The sequence below is a fragment of the Lepisma saccharinum genome, chromosome 25, assembly GCF_977018435.1.
Source record: "Lepisma saccharinum chromosome 25, izLepSacc3.1, whole genome shotgun sequence".
In the NCBI taxonomy this organism is placed as follows: Eukaryota; Metazoa; Arthropoda; class Insecta; order Zygentoma; family Lepismatidae; genus Lepisma; species Lepisma saccharinum.
This window is the reverse complement of record NC_139253.1, coordinates 20805231-20820878: the sequence shown is the minus strand read 5'-3', so window position 1 is coordinate 20820878 and position 15648 is coordinate 20805231. Positions and strand designations below refer to the sequence as shown.

The 15648-nt window shown below is 38.4% G+C and overlaps 1 protein-coding gene across 5 annotated transcripts in view; it reads left to right on the top strand.

Annotated features, from left to right (window-relative positions):
• Positions 1 to 15648, top strand: part of LOC145978526 (uncharacterized) — a 102579-nt gene that overhangs the window by 73000 nt on the left and 13931 nt on the right. For 4 of the 5 annotated variants that reach the window (XM_083111175.1, XM_083111174.1, XM_083111171.1 and 1 more), the window contains 3 exons: positions 7423 to 7519; positions 9892 to 10083; positions 14053 to 14206. In XM_083111175.1, coding sequence (XP_082967301.1) covers positions 7423 to 7519; positions 9892 to 10083; positions 14053 to 14206 — 443 coding nt within the window. The remainder of the gene's footprint in view (positions 1 to 7422; positions 7520 to 9891; positions 10084 to 14052; positions 14207 to 15648) is intronic. The other variant, XM_083111172.1, reaches the window with a different exon arrangement.

The window sequence follows — 15648 nt, the reverse complement described above, 5'->3', positions numbered from 1 at the left end:
TTCAGATACCCCGGTCGACAGTGAGTGATGTTATCGTGAAGTGGAAGCGAGAGGAGGTCATGACATGCCGACCCAGACCCAATAAACCGAAAATATTAACAGATCATGACCGTAGATGCTTGAAACATGTGGTGAAGTCAAACCAGAAGGCGTCGTTACAGATGGTGGCACAGGAGTTTCGATCGGCTTCCAGTAGTGCTGCAAGTGATCGTACTGTCTGCCGGGAGATCATCGCACTTGGTTTTCATGGTCGCGCAGCAGTTCACAAGCTGCATATCAAAGCCCGCAATGTGGCCCATCTTCTTTGAAGGGTTGCGGACATCATTGCGGCTAAAGGTGGCCCTACACGATACTGATGTGGTGCTGCGACTGGATTAACGTACTGGTATGGGGTGTCCGGTGACGAATGGCAACATAGTGTAGTAAAGGGGTCCCGGGTTCGATACCTGGTGGAGGTTCATAGTGGTTCGGATCCCACTTTAAATTGTAGGTCCAGTCCCGATTAGCCTTACTGTTCATAAAGTGGACTTAAAACACAAAATAAATAAATTAATCAATCAAATTAAAAGGGCAAAGTGCAGTAGATGGATGCTTAAGTCAAATAGGTCCACTGTTTCTTCCTATCATATGGCATTGATTTCAGTATTTTTTGCATGATTCTCTCTCTCTTCTGTAAATAACAAAATCTGCCTAATTTTTTTAGTGTAATAATACATTAACTAATAATAGATTGTGTTTGGGATAGATTAGTGTATGTATTATTATTTGTGTTATCAATGTGTGACAATTTGTGTATCTTCAGTATTCATTATACTTGTCGCCACTAGGTGGCAGGACAGTGCAGACTCTGCTTCGGAGACTGTGCAGGGCGTGGTACTTATCGGGAAATACCCGCACTGTACGAGAAAACAACGAGAGACATTGCTACACGGTGGTAGACTCCATTCCAATGTAGTCCAGTGTCAGTGTACATTAAATAGTGTATATAATCAGTCCAGTGTTTAATTAAGAAACGCAACATTTTATGGTCATCTCCGGGCAGGATTAGTTTACCAATCTCTGTGAGATATGACGTGTTACGCATCAGAACAAACGTCTCAACTCGCCCGCCATGGAAAGAACGAGTGCTTTCGCACGGTATCGAAGTGACTTTGTATGCAGTGTTCCAGTTACAGATGTGTACTGACATTCGTACTTACGTCAATATATGGTTGCATGTTATGTGCTCAATCGTAGAACTTTCTGTGTCACAGTACTTATTACGTATTACGTGTAATTTTCAATCACAACCGTTACGCGTGTGGTTTGAACAGACATTCCGTATTGTTATATCGCGCGTACGTCGAATGTTTTGTTACAAGACCGAATTATACACGGTTGTATTCAGTGGACAATAAGTTATCTGTTACGATAACTCATCACGGGACTGAGTATCATAAATTTGGACAGTTTCAAGCCTCCACTACAGTATCCTGCTGTCGGCTGAAGTGACGTCATCGCCAACACCCAGGGAAGCTTCAGATCAAGGTCAGTAGTTAGCTAGGCTCGCACCATATTTTGTTTACTCTTTCCTCACGTACTATTTCCTACACATCTTGCCCTCTTTCCTTCGCGATGGATGAAGAAGAGAAAAGAGTGTTGATACGCAAGAGAGCTGCATTTAGGGGCCAGTTAACACGAACACAAGCATTTGTTAATTCCTTTGAAGATACGGGGGAAGTTCAAGAAGTAAGGGTCCGTTTACAGAATTTAACACCTTTGTGGGAAAAATATGATGATGTTCAAACACGTTTAGAAGTAGAAGATATAATCGAGAATCACGAACCTCACAGGGAGGATTTTGAAGAAATTTACTACAAGGTATGGGGTAAAATGGAATCCATTATAGAGAAACATAAACAAGCACAAGCTGCACCTACAGATGGATCGGATGTTGTAAACAATGCTTCATCATTAGGCACCAAGCACATTAAATTACCCACGGTATCTTTACCCACGTTTCACGGTAATTATCAGGATTGGTTAGCATATTCAGATGCATTTCAGGCTATGGTTCACACAAATGACAATATTCCTAAAATACAGAAATTCCACTACTTACGTTCATCATTGGAATCTGAAGCAAGAACACTTATAGATACTTTGCCCATGACTGATTCAAATTACGATATTGCATGGCAGTTGTTGAAGGATAGGTATGAGAATAAACGACTGATAGCAGCAAGTCATGTCAATAACATCTTGCATGTGAACGCAATTAACAAGGAAAATGCCACAGAATTACGTCAGTTCATCAATGATGTCACCAGTAACTTAAATGCTCTTCGAGCCCTTGAATTACAAACACCGTTAGAAGATGTTATTTTGATACATCATTTTTTGGCTCAACTTGATTCTCACACAAGAAGGGAATGGGAATTAAGCCATACCGATCAGTCGTTCCCTACACTAAAGGAACTGTTCACCTTTCTAGAACAAAAATGTCAAGCTTTGGAATCAATGAAGTCGGATCACGTAAACAAAAATGTTAATGAACACAAGGTTAGCCCTAAACAGAAACACATCCGTCAGTCAAATTCTTACCTGACAACTACAAATACACAATGCTATTTCTGTAAATTAGCACATTCCTTATATTCATGCAAGTCTTTTGCAGGCGCAAGTCTGAAGCAGAAACAAGAGTGTGTGCGCAACAACAAACTTTGTTATAATTGTCTCAGATCGAATCATAATTTTAGGAACTGTACTTCAGGTAATTGTAGACGCTGTGGATTGAAACACAATTCTCTGTTGCATCCAGAGGAAGGCGGTAAACGAGGAGGTCCTCTAAGGCAAGACCAACCAAGGAATGACTCACCAGACACGAGGAATGAAGCTGCAAGGACAACTTCAGTACAATCTTCATACTGCACATTTAAGAGTAAACCAAGATCACACGTTCTGCTATCAACAGCTTTAGTAGAAGTCATCGATTCTAGGGGACAGCCACATACATGTAGAGCTCTCCTGGACAGTGGGTCTCAGTCAAATTTCATCAAGGAAGATCTTGTTCAGAGACTACAGTTGCGAAAGCAGAAAAATCATATTCCAATCAGAGGAATCAATAATGTTTCATCGGAAGCCAAGCACAGTGTAGACATTCAGCTGCGCTCAAAGGTGTCAGACTTCCAGACTTCACTTACTTGTCTGATACTCCCACGCATCACAGGGAACGTACCTTCTCAAGTTATTCGTCATGAACATTGGAACCTACCAACCGACATTGAGTTAGCAGATCCAGATTTCTACAAACCAGAAGGGATAGATCTATTAATTGGATCGGAACTTTACTTGCACTTACTTCTTCCTGAAAGACAAACGAGAGATGAAAACTATCCAGTTCTTCAAAATACTGAATTAGGTTGGATTTTAGCTGGTCGGATGGAACAGCCTGTACAACCTAGTACACCCACAGTAGCATGTTTTGTACGCATGGAAGACAATTTGGATTCTCAATTACGGCGTTTTTTCGAGTTGGAGGAAATGTTCTCGAAACCAAAAACAGCTGAAGAAGTAACTTGTGAAAACCACTTCGATCAACACACCACCAGAGACGAAACAGGGCGTTTCATTGTTCGTCTCCCATTTCGTTCAGATCATACAGAGCTAGGAAATTCATACAACCAGGCATTATTCAGATTACATCAGTTAGAGAAGAGGTTTCAACAACAACCAGAGTTGAAAGAGGAGTATGGCAGAATACTCGAGGAGTATGAAATGTTGGGACACATGAAGCCAGTACAACCAGATCCAAATGAAGCTGATGACGTGTCATACTATTTACCACATCATCCAGTATTCAAACCTAGCAGCAGCAGCAGTACGAAGACCAGAATTGTTTTTGATGCATCAGCAAAAACAACAAATGGAGTCTCATTAAACGATATACTGATGGTCGGTCCAACCACACATGACGATCTCCAGTCTATAGCTCTTCGCTTCAGAACGCACAAGGTTGTATTTACGGCAGACGCCGAGAAGATGTTCAGACAAATCCTGATTCATCCAGATGACACTAAGTTTCAACGCATACTTTGGAGAAAATCTACAGATATGCCAGTACAAACGTTCGAGCTCACAAGAGTCACATTTGGTTTGGCATCATCACCATTTTTGGCGACCAAAACATTGCAGCAGTTAGCTGAAGAGGAAGCAACCAAGTTTCCGAATTCATCCAAAGTTTTACAACGAGATGTTTACGTTGATGACCTCCTCACTGGAGCTAACAGTATTGAAGAAGCTAGACAATTGCAAGGAGAACTAATCGATTTACTGAATTCAGCAGGATTCACTTTGAAGAAATGGTGTTCTAATCATCCAGAACTTCTTGAAGCAGTACCAGCTACTCATAGAGAAATGCAACTACCATTTCAGTTTGACAAGGGAGCAAACGTTACAGCTTTAGGCCTCACATGGGATCCAGTCACCGATAAATTGCAAGCAAATAACAAGGAGATAGTGTCATGTTATGAAGACAACATCACTAAACGACAAGTAGCTTCTATTGTCGCATCAATCTTTGATCCTTTGGGACTAGTGAGTCCAATAGTAATTTCTTACAAGATATTTCTACAACAATTATGGTTCCATAACATGGAATGGGACGATAAGTTACCAGAGCAACTCAACATGGAGTGGAAACGTTTGTCTCAACAGTTACCAAACATTAATCAGATACAAGTTAACAGATTTGTGCTAGTTCAAGGAAAAGTGGTTGACATTCAACTCCACGGATTTTCAGATGCATCGCAAGTTGCATATGGCTGTTGTTTGTATCTTAGATCAACAAATGAAAATGGTGAAACCACTGTACATTTACTTTGTTCACGTTCGCGTGTGGCACCTATAAGAAGGATCACTCTTCCTCGTCTTGAATTGTGCGCTGCTTTGTTGCTGGCGAAACTAACACACAAGGTGTTACAACTACTACAATTGGAAGTCAGTAGAATCAATCTATGGACCGATTCGAAGATCGTACTTTCGTGGCTTGCATCACCTGCAAGACGATGGAAAACCTTTGTAGCGAATAGAGCTTCACAAATTCAAGAATGTACTAAGCCTCAGTACTGGAAACATGTAGTGTCAGCACAGAACCCCGCAGATTTAATCAGCAGAGGGACAAATGTAGACTCACTACACACCTCTCAAATGTGGTTTCATGGCCCTGATTGGCTATCACTTCCAACAACGGCATGGTCTTCGAGTCCAACATCGTCAAGGGATGATGACTTCGAACTCGACGAACTTGAAGAACAAAGAACAACTACAGTAAGTCTAGTCACAAATGCACCAACAATAGAATTTATCAGCAGATTTTCGTCGTTATTGAAACTTCAAAGAGTGATTGCATATTGTTTGAGATTTCTACACAATGCGAGGAACAAACAAGAGAAACACATAGGATCATTGTCAGCAAGTGACTTAAGATCAGCATTGCATACTTGCATTAGAAGCGTGCAACACGAAGTTTATGGCAAGGAAATACGAGAATTGTCTTCTAACAGTCAGGTGTCAAAGGATAGTAAACTTTCAGACTTGCATCCTTTCCTAGATGACAAACAAGTACTCAGAGTTGGAGGAAGACTTAGGCACTCACAGCTACCATATGATAGCAAACATCAAATCATATTGCCACCGAAGCATCATTTAACTGAATTGATCATTCTTTCAGAACACCACAGGCTATTACATGCAGGACCGCAACTCCTTATATCTTCATTACGACAGGAGTACTGGATACCAAGAGCCAGACAAGTGGTCAGAGCTATTCTGCACAAGTGCCTCATTTGTTTCAAATTAAGAGCATCTATTTCCAACCAACTCATGGGACAATTACCACCATCCAGAATACAGTCCACTAGACCATTTCTAAACACTGGAGTTGATTACGCTGGACCAGTTATCATCAAGCCGTCAATCACTAGAAGCAAATCAAGGCTGAAAGCATATGTAGCAGTATTTGTATGCTTTGCCACAAAGGCCATACACCTAGAATTGGTCGGAGATCTCAGCACCAAGTCATTCATTGCTGCTTTGCGAAGATTTACGGCACGCAGAGGAAAATGTTTGAACTTGTACAGCGACAACGGAAGAAATTTCGTCGGTGCCAATCGTGAGTTACAAGACTTGAAGAATTTATTCCAATCATCAGACTTCAGCAAGTCTTTAGAAGACCATGCAGCTCAGGAAGGATTCAAATGGCATTTTCTACCACCCAATAGCCCAAATATGGCTGGACTTTGTGAAGCAGGAGTGAAGTCCATGAAGCATCACCTGAGGAGAATCGTAGGGAACTCTGCTCTCACTTTCGAAGAACTTGAAACACTCTTAGTTCAAATCGAAGCCTGTCTTAACTCCAGGCCCCTCACAGTATTGTCACATGACCTACAGATCCCAGTTTTATAACCCCTGGCCATTTCCTTATTGGTGCACCCCTAACTAGTTTTCCTGAGCCTAGTCTAACTAACATCAAAGAATCCAGTTTATCCAGATGGCAAAATTGCAGCAGATGTACCAACAACTATGGGACCGTTGGTCAAAGGACTACCTGCATTCCCTGCAGCAGAGGACCAAGTGGAACACCCAAAGGAAGAATTTGGAACCAGGAACAGTGGTCTTAGTGAAGGAAGATCACCTACCTCCACTTACATGGAAACTTGCTATAGTTGAACAAGTGCATCCTGGTGCGGATGGACTAGTACGTGTTGCAACTGTTCGCACTTCATCTTCAACTTATAAACGTCCAGTTAACAAACTAGTGCCTCTTCCAGTAGATCATTAGTTGTACTTTTGTTGATCGACTCGATCAAGAGGGGGGACTATGTTTGGGATAGATTAGTGTATGTATTATTATTTGTGTTATCAATGTGTGACAATTTGTGTATCTTCAGTATTCATTATACTTGTCGCCACTAGGTGGCAGGACAGTGCAGACTCTGCTTCGGAGACTGTGCAGGGCGTGGTACTTATCGGGAAATACCCGCACTGTACGAGAAAACAACGAGAGACATTGCTACACGGTGGTAGACTCCATTCCAATGTAGTCCAGTGTCAGTGTACATTAAATAGTGTATATAATCAGTCCAGTGTTTAATTAAGAAACGCAACAGATTGGTTATCAATTAACTGCTTGTACTGGTAGATATATTATTACAGAATTGCAGTTTGTGTGTTCGCATGCAATATGTTTCATTTAAAATCCTTCATGTTTTCGTGTGGTGTGTGTGTGTGTGTGTTTGTAAGAATAAGGAAACAAAAAGTTTCATTTTTTGTAACCATCAGTATAGCTGGAATATTTTCTATTATGTGTTGTACAGTTCTGTATGTAGTAAGATTTCAAGGAAGATATAATTCATGTGATATATTAGTATTTGTGTATTTCAGAAAACACCAGAAAATGCAGCAACTCAACCAGAAGGGGTTATGCAGGATGGTTCAGAAGCTGCAGCTGGCGATAATGTTCCTTCTGCTGCTTCTGACGGTAAGAAGCTAATTACAGATTTAGCTGATTCATTAGTCCATAGTGATTATCAGCCAAAAGTAGGATGTTGGCTAATTGGTAAAATTACTGGTGTTTGTACCAAATTAATATTTGTATCAGGAAATTACTTATGTGAAATTTTGGCTAATATCGATAAAGTACCAATGTAAAATTTAAGGATACTGATAACCAAACTGGGACACATTTCACATACAGGAGCACTGTTCATGTGTGATTCACACACATGATCAAGTGTTTGAATATAACATTCAATAGATGGGCACCGTCTCGGAGAAAACATATCCAGATATTTTCCTCGAGTTCAGCAATTATTTGTGGTCTCGTGGTGTACACCCTTGCATGGTCAATTGATATCACTGAATTTTGATATGAGACCCCCAGGAAAATGCCACTAATCCCTGTATCACTAGTGGCACCATCTTGTTGCATCCACATTTGTGTAAGACTGATCCACCTAATTTTGGGAATGAAAAAAGGTGATTAGCATTACACAAGTATGGGTCACTGCACTGTCTTTCTTTGTGGGTTGTGTCTAGCCCAGAATCTGCAGTTTATTTTATTAACATAACCACACAAGTGGAAATGAGCTTCATCTGACACCATCAAATGTTCAAAAAAGTCATTGTCTCTATTCACAAACCAATTACAGAATGTCGCTCTGTGAACCTTATCGCTCGGTTGCTATTGTTGCACAACCTGCAGCTTATAACGATACAGTTCAAAGTCCTTTTTCAAAATTCTGCAAATATTGGGACTGTATTCACCACACATTCAATGTTCTCTGCACTATGAGGCGTTTGAGGTCACCCAGTGGAAGTTTGTTGGCATTAGCTATCCATGGAAGCTTTTAACAGCACCACATTATGGCTTCGCGCTTCTTGAAATGTTGTTGGAATCGCCTTTATTCTGTAATGAGGTGGAACAGTTCTACAGTACATTCGAAAAGTCCCCGCACTCAAAGTTTGAGAAATTTTTGCTCATAATTTATTGAACTTGTCAAAGTAATGAATAAATACATTTGTTAACTATATCTTGAAATACACAAAAAATAATTCGTAAACTAAATGTAAGTAATACTGCAATCTCTGAGGTCAGTAACACACTGACAAGATGGCAAACCACTTTCTGTGTATTGATTTGATTTATTTCGATTTGCTTTATTTTACTTTTGTGCTACGTTTAGCTAATTTGCAAAGATGAGGACAAGTGATGATATGATGACATTGATGAATGGATACTCACAAACATCCATACACAGGCCAGGATTCGAACCCGGGACCCCTGGTGTTGTAGCACAATGTGCTAACCACTTGGCCATAGGGGCCGGCTTTTAGCACGTTGAAATACACAGAAAGAATATTTGAAACTAAATTTGAAACAATCATCCATTGAGGTTTTAGCTGGTGCTGGATCATTGGAAAATATATTTCTCCATTTCTCCACACATCTTTCATATGAGATACTCAAAATATGCTTCCAACATAGCGATTCGCTGTGTGCATGTTAAGATTAACACCCACTGAGACGCGGAGTAACGTGGCAACTGAACGCAACTGACACATTTCTGGCATCTTGGTGGGCGAAAACCTGTAAGAAATTCCGTGCTTCGGTTCCGCATGTTTCCCTGTAGTGGGCGTTACACCATTTGATTTCAATAGAAGCAGACAACAGAAGTTCTGTTGCCGCATTTCTCCACGTCTCAGTGAGCAATGTGCTTAAAAGGTAAGAAACTGTGATTGTAAGTCTCATATCGAGGAGAGACTCTAAACATAACATAAACTCATTCCTAAAGGTCAAACCAAGCTTGCCAACTCATCCAGATGAATGCCTTAGTAGCTTCTTTTTAAAGTATGAGTGCGGGGACTTTTCGAACGCACTGTACAACATAAGCAAATTTCAACAGGAGTCCATAGCACTTAAATTCACTGGAACAATACAATGAAAGATGAATTAATTTTAACTACCAAACTCAGATCTTCAAATACACTTAATTTGAAAAATGTTAAAATAGTCCTCTCTGAAATAACAAATTAGAATGAATCCCAGCAATATGTCCCACCCTGTATCTGTAAGATAATTTTGAATTTCCAACTTTCAATTTTTTGTGATGATTGGAGTGAAATTTCTGCCAGCAGTCATTTTTAAAATTAAAAATTGCCTGGAGAATGAATAGTCATAATTTTAGGTACTGAGTAAATATAAGAAGAAAAAATGTATTGAATATTTATTCGTTAATATGTGGCATAACATATGTAAATGAAATTTTTGCATTGCTCTTGCCAATTTGCCCTCTCATTTGGTGACACATTTTAATTTTAATATATTGAATATATTGTTCTTTTGGGTTTCAGACAGAGGAAGGAGTAGAAAGAAAAAACGAGATTTCTTTGGCACCATAAAGAAAAGACTGAGTAGATCAAAGACACGTTCTAAGTCTGTTGATCCTAGTGTAGGAGATGACTCTCTTTCTCATGATGCATCCAATGCTAGGTCCATATCTGCAGATAGAGCGAGAGACCACACTGATGATTCTCAGTCTGGAGGTAAGTCTGAGTAAATATTGCGTAGTAAACAAATACAGAGTAATTTTGGTAAAATATATGTCCAGTTAGTGTCCTGCCCTCAAAGTAGATTACTCAGTTTGAAGGCTTTTTTTTAAAAATATATTTGAAACAAATTGTGATTACACAGTATTGTGAAAAATTTAACATAAAATTGCTTTGAGTAAAATCAAGAAAATAATATTTATAGCACAGTTTCCTTCCTGTGATGCCTATTATCAACACATTTTGTAAATATACTCTCTGGATGAGGCTTCAAATTTCTTTGTTTTGTAATAAATTATTCCTGATCTATTGTATTGATTCCTTCATTGCTCTTTGTGTCACATTTCTTGTACATAACATACCAATATTACTTGCTCTGTTTCAAAGACTTAAACCATTTTGAGTGTTGTAAAATTGCTTGTGTTTCATTGCTTGTAGACTAATTTTTGAATTGATGTATCTTAATTTCTTGGAAAATAACGGAAGTTCCCTTTTTTTAGCCAGTGTTTATTGCACATTGTATTTTCATGTTTGTAGTATAAAAGTATTCTTAATTTCAGATAGTTTTCTTTTATGCATTCATGAAATATGATCTTTAATATGTAGAAATAATCTTATTGTGTATGCCATTACATGATGGAAACTACTCATCTTATTTAAATTTTTACAGATGACAAATATTTTCTGTTTAATTAAATCATTTTGAATGGAAATTATATTTTCGTTGATCAAAAGTAAATGCATCCATTAACTTTTTATCTAAAAGTTTATTTCATTTTTATCCAAATGCAAGACTGTATTTTTAACCATGTAGTAATGTTATATTGGAGCCTTGCTAAATGAATGTACTAGTAAATGTTATCTGTGTGTGTGTGTGTGTGTGTGTGTGTGTGTATGTGTATGTAATACAAAGTTTCTAGTGTGAACTCAGCTTCTTCCTGTAGTAGGGTAAACCAACATAATATCGGATACTTTTTGAAATCACCATAATTAACCCACTAAAATTTAACAGAAATGCATAGTTTTTGGTAATATGGACTATTGGTACCTTACCTTTTGCCTTGTGATGTGTTTATCTCCCTTATTGTTAAATTATTTGTTGTACAGTACAAATTAAAAAAACATGCAAATTTGAGGAATGGAAGAAAGCCATCCTAATATCGGATAGTGGGTATGCCTAATATCGGATAGGAATTTAACATTATATAATATATATATTAACATTATATTTGAAATAAAATTACATCTCATGATAGAAGCAACCTATTATTTATTTTCAAACTAGTGTCAGATTCTTCTGAGTCAGATTGCTCTTGACATGTTTTGTGCCGCAATTTGGGATTGGGGAATGTCAATTAGACCAATTTGATATCCGATATTTGGCAGGCCTCCCTATCCGATATTAGGCCGAACGCAACCTCGTGGGAAATATAACCTTAATATCAAACAAAGACATTTACCGGAATAGGACCAGCATATCAACATACTCTATTATTCTATCTTTCTATGTCCAAAAACTCAGAAACGGAAAAATTTCTGTTTTCGTCGCTCGTGCATGCAACAGCGTTCCCACTTACAATTAAGTATTGGCGGCAATCGACGAACGTAGTTCAGTGGATTGTTGCAGATGGCAGGATCCACGAACCGAGAACTGATGGTATCCGATATTATGTCAGTTTACCTTAATTGTTGTTTTAGAAAGTGCAATTGAAATAAATGTGTCCAACTAGCTAATGAAACTAATGTGCCAGAAATTACTTTTGAAACAAATTTTTACTATTTTGCTTCCGTATGCACATCAGTTTGCATCTACTTGAAAGAACCAATAGTCCTGGCTAATAGGAACTTCATTTAGTGCTACTTTGTAATGATTAAAAATTATGTTATCCTAACAAGTGTAATATAATTGTTAGCGTTCATAAATATTTTATACTAGGTTCTGTGTAGCAACATATTTAATAAAAAAAACACTAATTTCTTCATGTGTGAGTGAAAAATCATATCACTTGCACAGCAAGTTTACTTGCTCAAAATTACTCATCACAATCTCTTTGTTCACTCTTTTTCTTTCTTTTGCAAGTAGTTCTGTACATTGCTTTACGCTATGCTAAAATATATTTCACTTTCTTTCTCTTAACATGCCTGTTCTTTTGTCCTCTTCCATGGCACTTAATATTAATGGTAAGTGTTAACTTTCTTTTAATATGATTGTGCTTGTGCTCTTAACCATGTAGAAATTAACTAAAGTGGTTTGTAAAATATGAATAAGGGATGTCATCATTCATGATTCTTTATGCACGTGATCTAATTCATAGGCACCCAGACTTTTTCAAATGCATGGCCATTGGGACCTGTTTGTGGTCATGGGCCAGATTGCATTTTGCTTACATTAATGATAATGCCTAAAAATATAACCTGAAGTTTATAACTACAATGGCAGGCAACATAAATACTTTGACTGGCTTGAAGTGGCCTGCAAGCCATAGTTTAGGTGGCTCTGATCTAATTGTATTAATCTTATATAGTTAATGTAAACAGCTCACTTAATAACCCCCCAAAAATATGGAAATTAATGTGAAATTTTGAAGTTTTTGTACCAGCACAGGTATCATTTTGCCCACAATAGTGTGCAACAAGAAATAAATCAACTGAACTTGTAGTTCAATTCATAACAGAATAGGGGAAAATATTAAACCAGAAAGTGGCTGAAATTCATGTTGCTTTTCTAATTGCAAGTAGTATGTTTATATGTGTATACAGTACCTCAATTGTATATTTTTCAGATTACTGTGGTAAAGAACTTACAATGCAGGAAAATGTATTATCCGGGAAAATTTTAAAATGCAACATGTCCCAAAAATGATTATCGGGATTTCATAGTCGTTTAATTTCCCTTGTATGTTGGGTAAAAGGACAAAGTTTATATGGGAGTAAACAACCACTCAACAAGTTTGCATAGTGTACCTTATAAATGTTCTTTCATGACATGGCACACATCTATCCGGTAGTCCAATGCTTCTCGACGCTTCCATACAACACAGTTGGATATCCAGCATCCTTCCCTTTGCAGACACATCCAGCTGTATGAAACTTATTAAACCATCGACGAATGTTATTATCCGACAGAGGATCACTTCCAAATCACTGTCGAAAAGTTTGCTGAACTGAAACAGCAGAACCTTACCTTGCAAATTCAATGGCACAAAAGGACTTCTGCAATGAGAGTCAGCATCTTGTAATATACCTACACCACTGTGACTGATGGGAAACAAATGGTAAGAGCTCAGGGTAGCAAACTTCCACAGTCGTTCATATCATACATGCATAATGAATATAAACATTCACCTTTGTCTGTTGCAATATACCAATTACTTGAAACCCCAATAATCATTTTGAGACATGCTGTATTTTGGTTCTTTATTGTGGTCTGAAAGTGTATAAAGTGAGAAAATGTAAAATAGATTCCACTCTGTGTGTATGTACGTACGCATGTGTATACTTATGCATGTGTGTGTGTGTCATATTACATGATAAAAAGAAAGTAAGATGAGCCAGAAGGGTGTACAATATCAAAATTTAGAGATATAGGAGGTCCAAAATGAACTGACTGGTGGAAACTACTGCTGCATTGTCACATTAGAACAAAAGTTGGTGATGGATGCTGCAGATGAGAATAGCAGAAGGTGAGCAACCATTAACACTCACCCTGGCATTGTTGGAATCTTAGGTAGAGTGAGTGATGGTTTGTTATGCATGTTAGAATGTGAAACATCAGAAATGGTGGGTAGGAGAACTTAGGGAACCACAGTGGTTCAGTTGGTAGGGCATCTGACTGCCACTCAAGAGATCTGGGTTTGATTTCTGGGCTGGGTGATTTACAGTACTGCTAGAGAAAAATATATATTTCTTAAAGTGATGTTTTTGTTTGTGTGGAACAATAAAGTAACAGTCATTTCTTTTCTTAAGGTGGGCACCTGACAGTCCCCGGCAAGGGTCTTGATGGTAACTCAATTCACTCCAGCTTAAGTGAAGCATCAGGTGTGAGCGGTGCATCAACAAGAACTTACGTTAACGAAGCATCAACCCTGGTGCTTGAAACCATAGAAAATAATATTAAAAAGTAAGTGTAGATTATTTTTTTCAAGTCTTGAAAGATGACATGTTTCTTTTATTTTTTATTGCAACAGTATTCTTGTGTGGTAATTGCACTTCTTCATCATCATCATCATCATCCTTCGCTGTTTCCTGGCTGTGGCTGGATCGGCATAGAAGTCAAGCCTCTCCATTTTCTTATGGTCTTCCACCACTCTTCTCTTTCCACGGTGTTCCAATCTTGTCCTCTTCTCCTAACACTCTCCACTATCTGCTCTTTCTGCAGGCATCTTGGTCTCCCCTTTGGCCTTACTCCCACTCCTTGTGCATTGTATTCTCTTACTGGCAGTTTTTCTGCCCCCATCTCTTCATGTGTCTGAACCATCTCATCTGTGCCTGATCTATTCTGTCATGAAGCTTTACTACCCCTATTGTCTGTCGTATCTCCTCATTCCTTATTCTATCCCTTCTAGTCTTCCCCAATATACTCCTTAAAAATTTCATCTCTGCTGCCTGCATCTTTCTTTTCTCTCTGTCATTGTCCAAGTCTCTGCTCCATACATAATTATTGGCACATTGTATGTGTTATATATTACCTTCTTGCATTTCATAGGTACATCCCTGTTCCATATTAATTTTCGAACCCTTTGATAGAGTCCACCACCCATTTGACCTCTTCTGTTTACCTCCTCATCTATTCTTCCACTTCTCTCAATTATGCTTCCTAGATATTTGAAACTCTCCACTGCTATCAACTCTTCCATGTCCACCTTTATTCAACTATTCCGTGTCCACCTTTACTCTGGTTCATTTCTGGCTCTGTTTCTTGTTGTTATTAGCACCTCACTCTTTTCTGTACTGAATTTCATTTCTGCTCTTCTAATATCTTCACTCTAACTATGAAGCTGTCTCTGTACTACTACTTCCCTGTTTCCCCATATTACTAAATCATCAGTGAACAACAGGGCCTTCATCTCTTCCTCTCCTATCTTCTTCCCCATCTCTTCGTTAATTGCATCCATTGTAATTATGAAAAGCAGTGGAGAAAGAGCACTTCCCTGTTTTAGTCCATTACTTATATTGAACAAATCTGTTCTTCCTATAGGTGAGCTCTGGTTAGCCTTGTATGTGCTCTGCACTCTACACACTATCTCTTCATCTACTCCTCTCTCTCTCTTAGAGCCTTCAAAATCTTTGTAATTGCACTTAACTGTAAAAATTTAAATTAAAATCATACAAAGTGTTAATTTCAGATGGAAGGAGGGGAATTATTTCTGTGGCGTGTCATAAATTTTATGGCATATTAGTTTCTGATTGATGGTTGAGGGCATTCTACATCTGCTAATAGTATTGCTTCTGTTACATCATCACCATATTAAACTACAACCCTCTAATGAGAAATGCCTTGTAATCAAGGGGTTCCAGGTTCAATACCTGGTGGAGGCACATAGTGGTTCGGATCCAACTTTA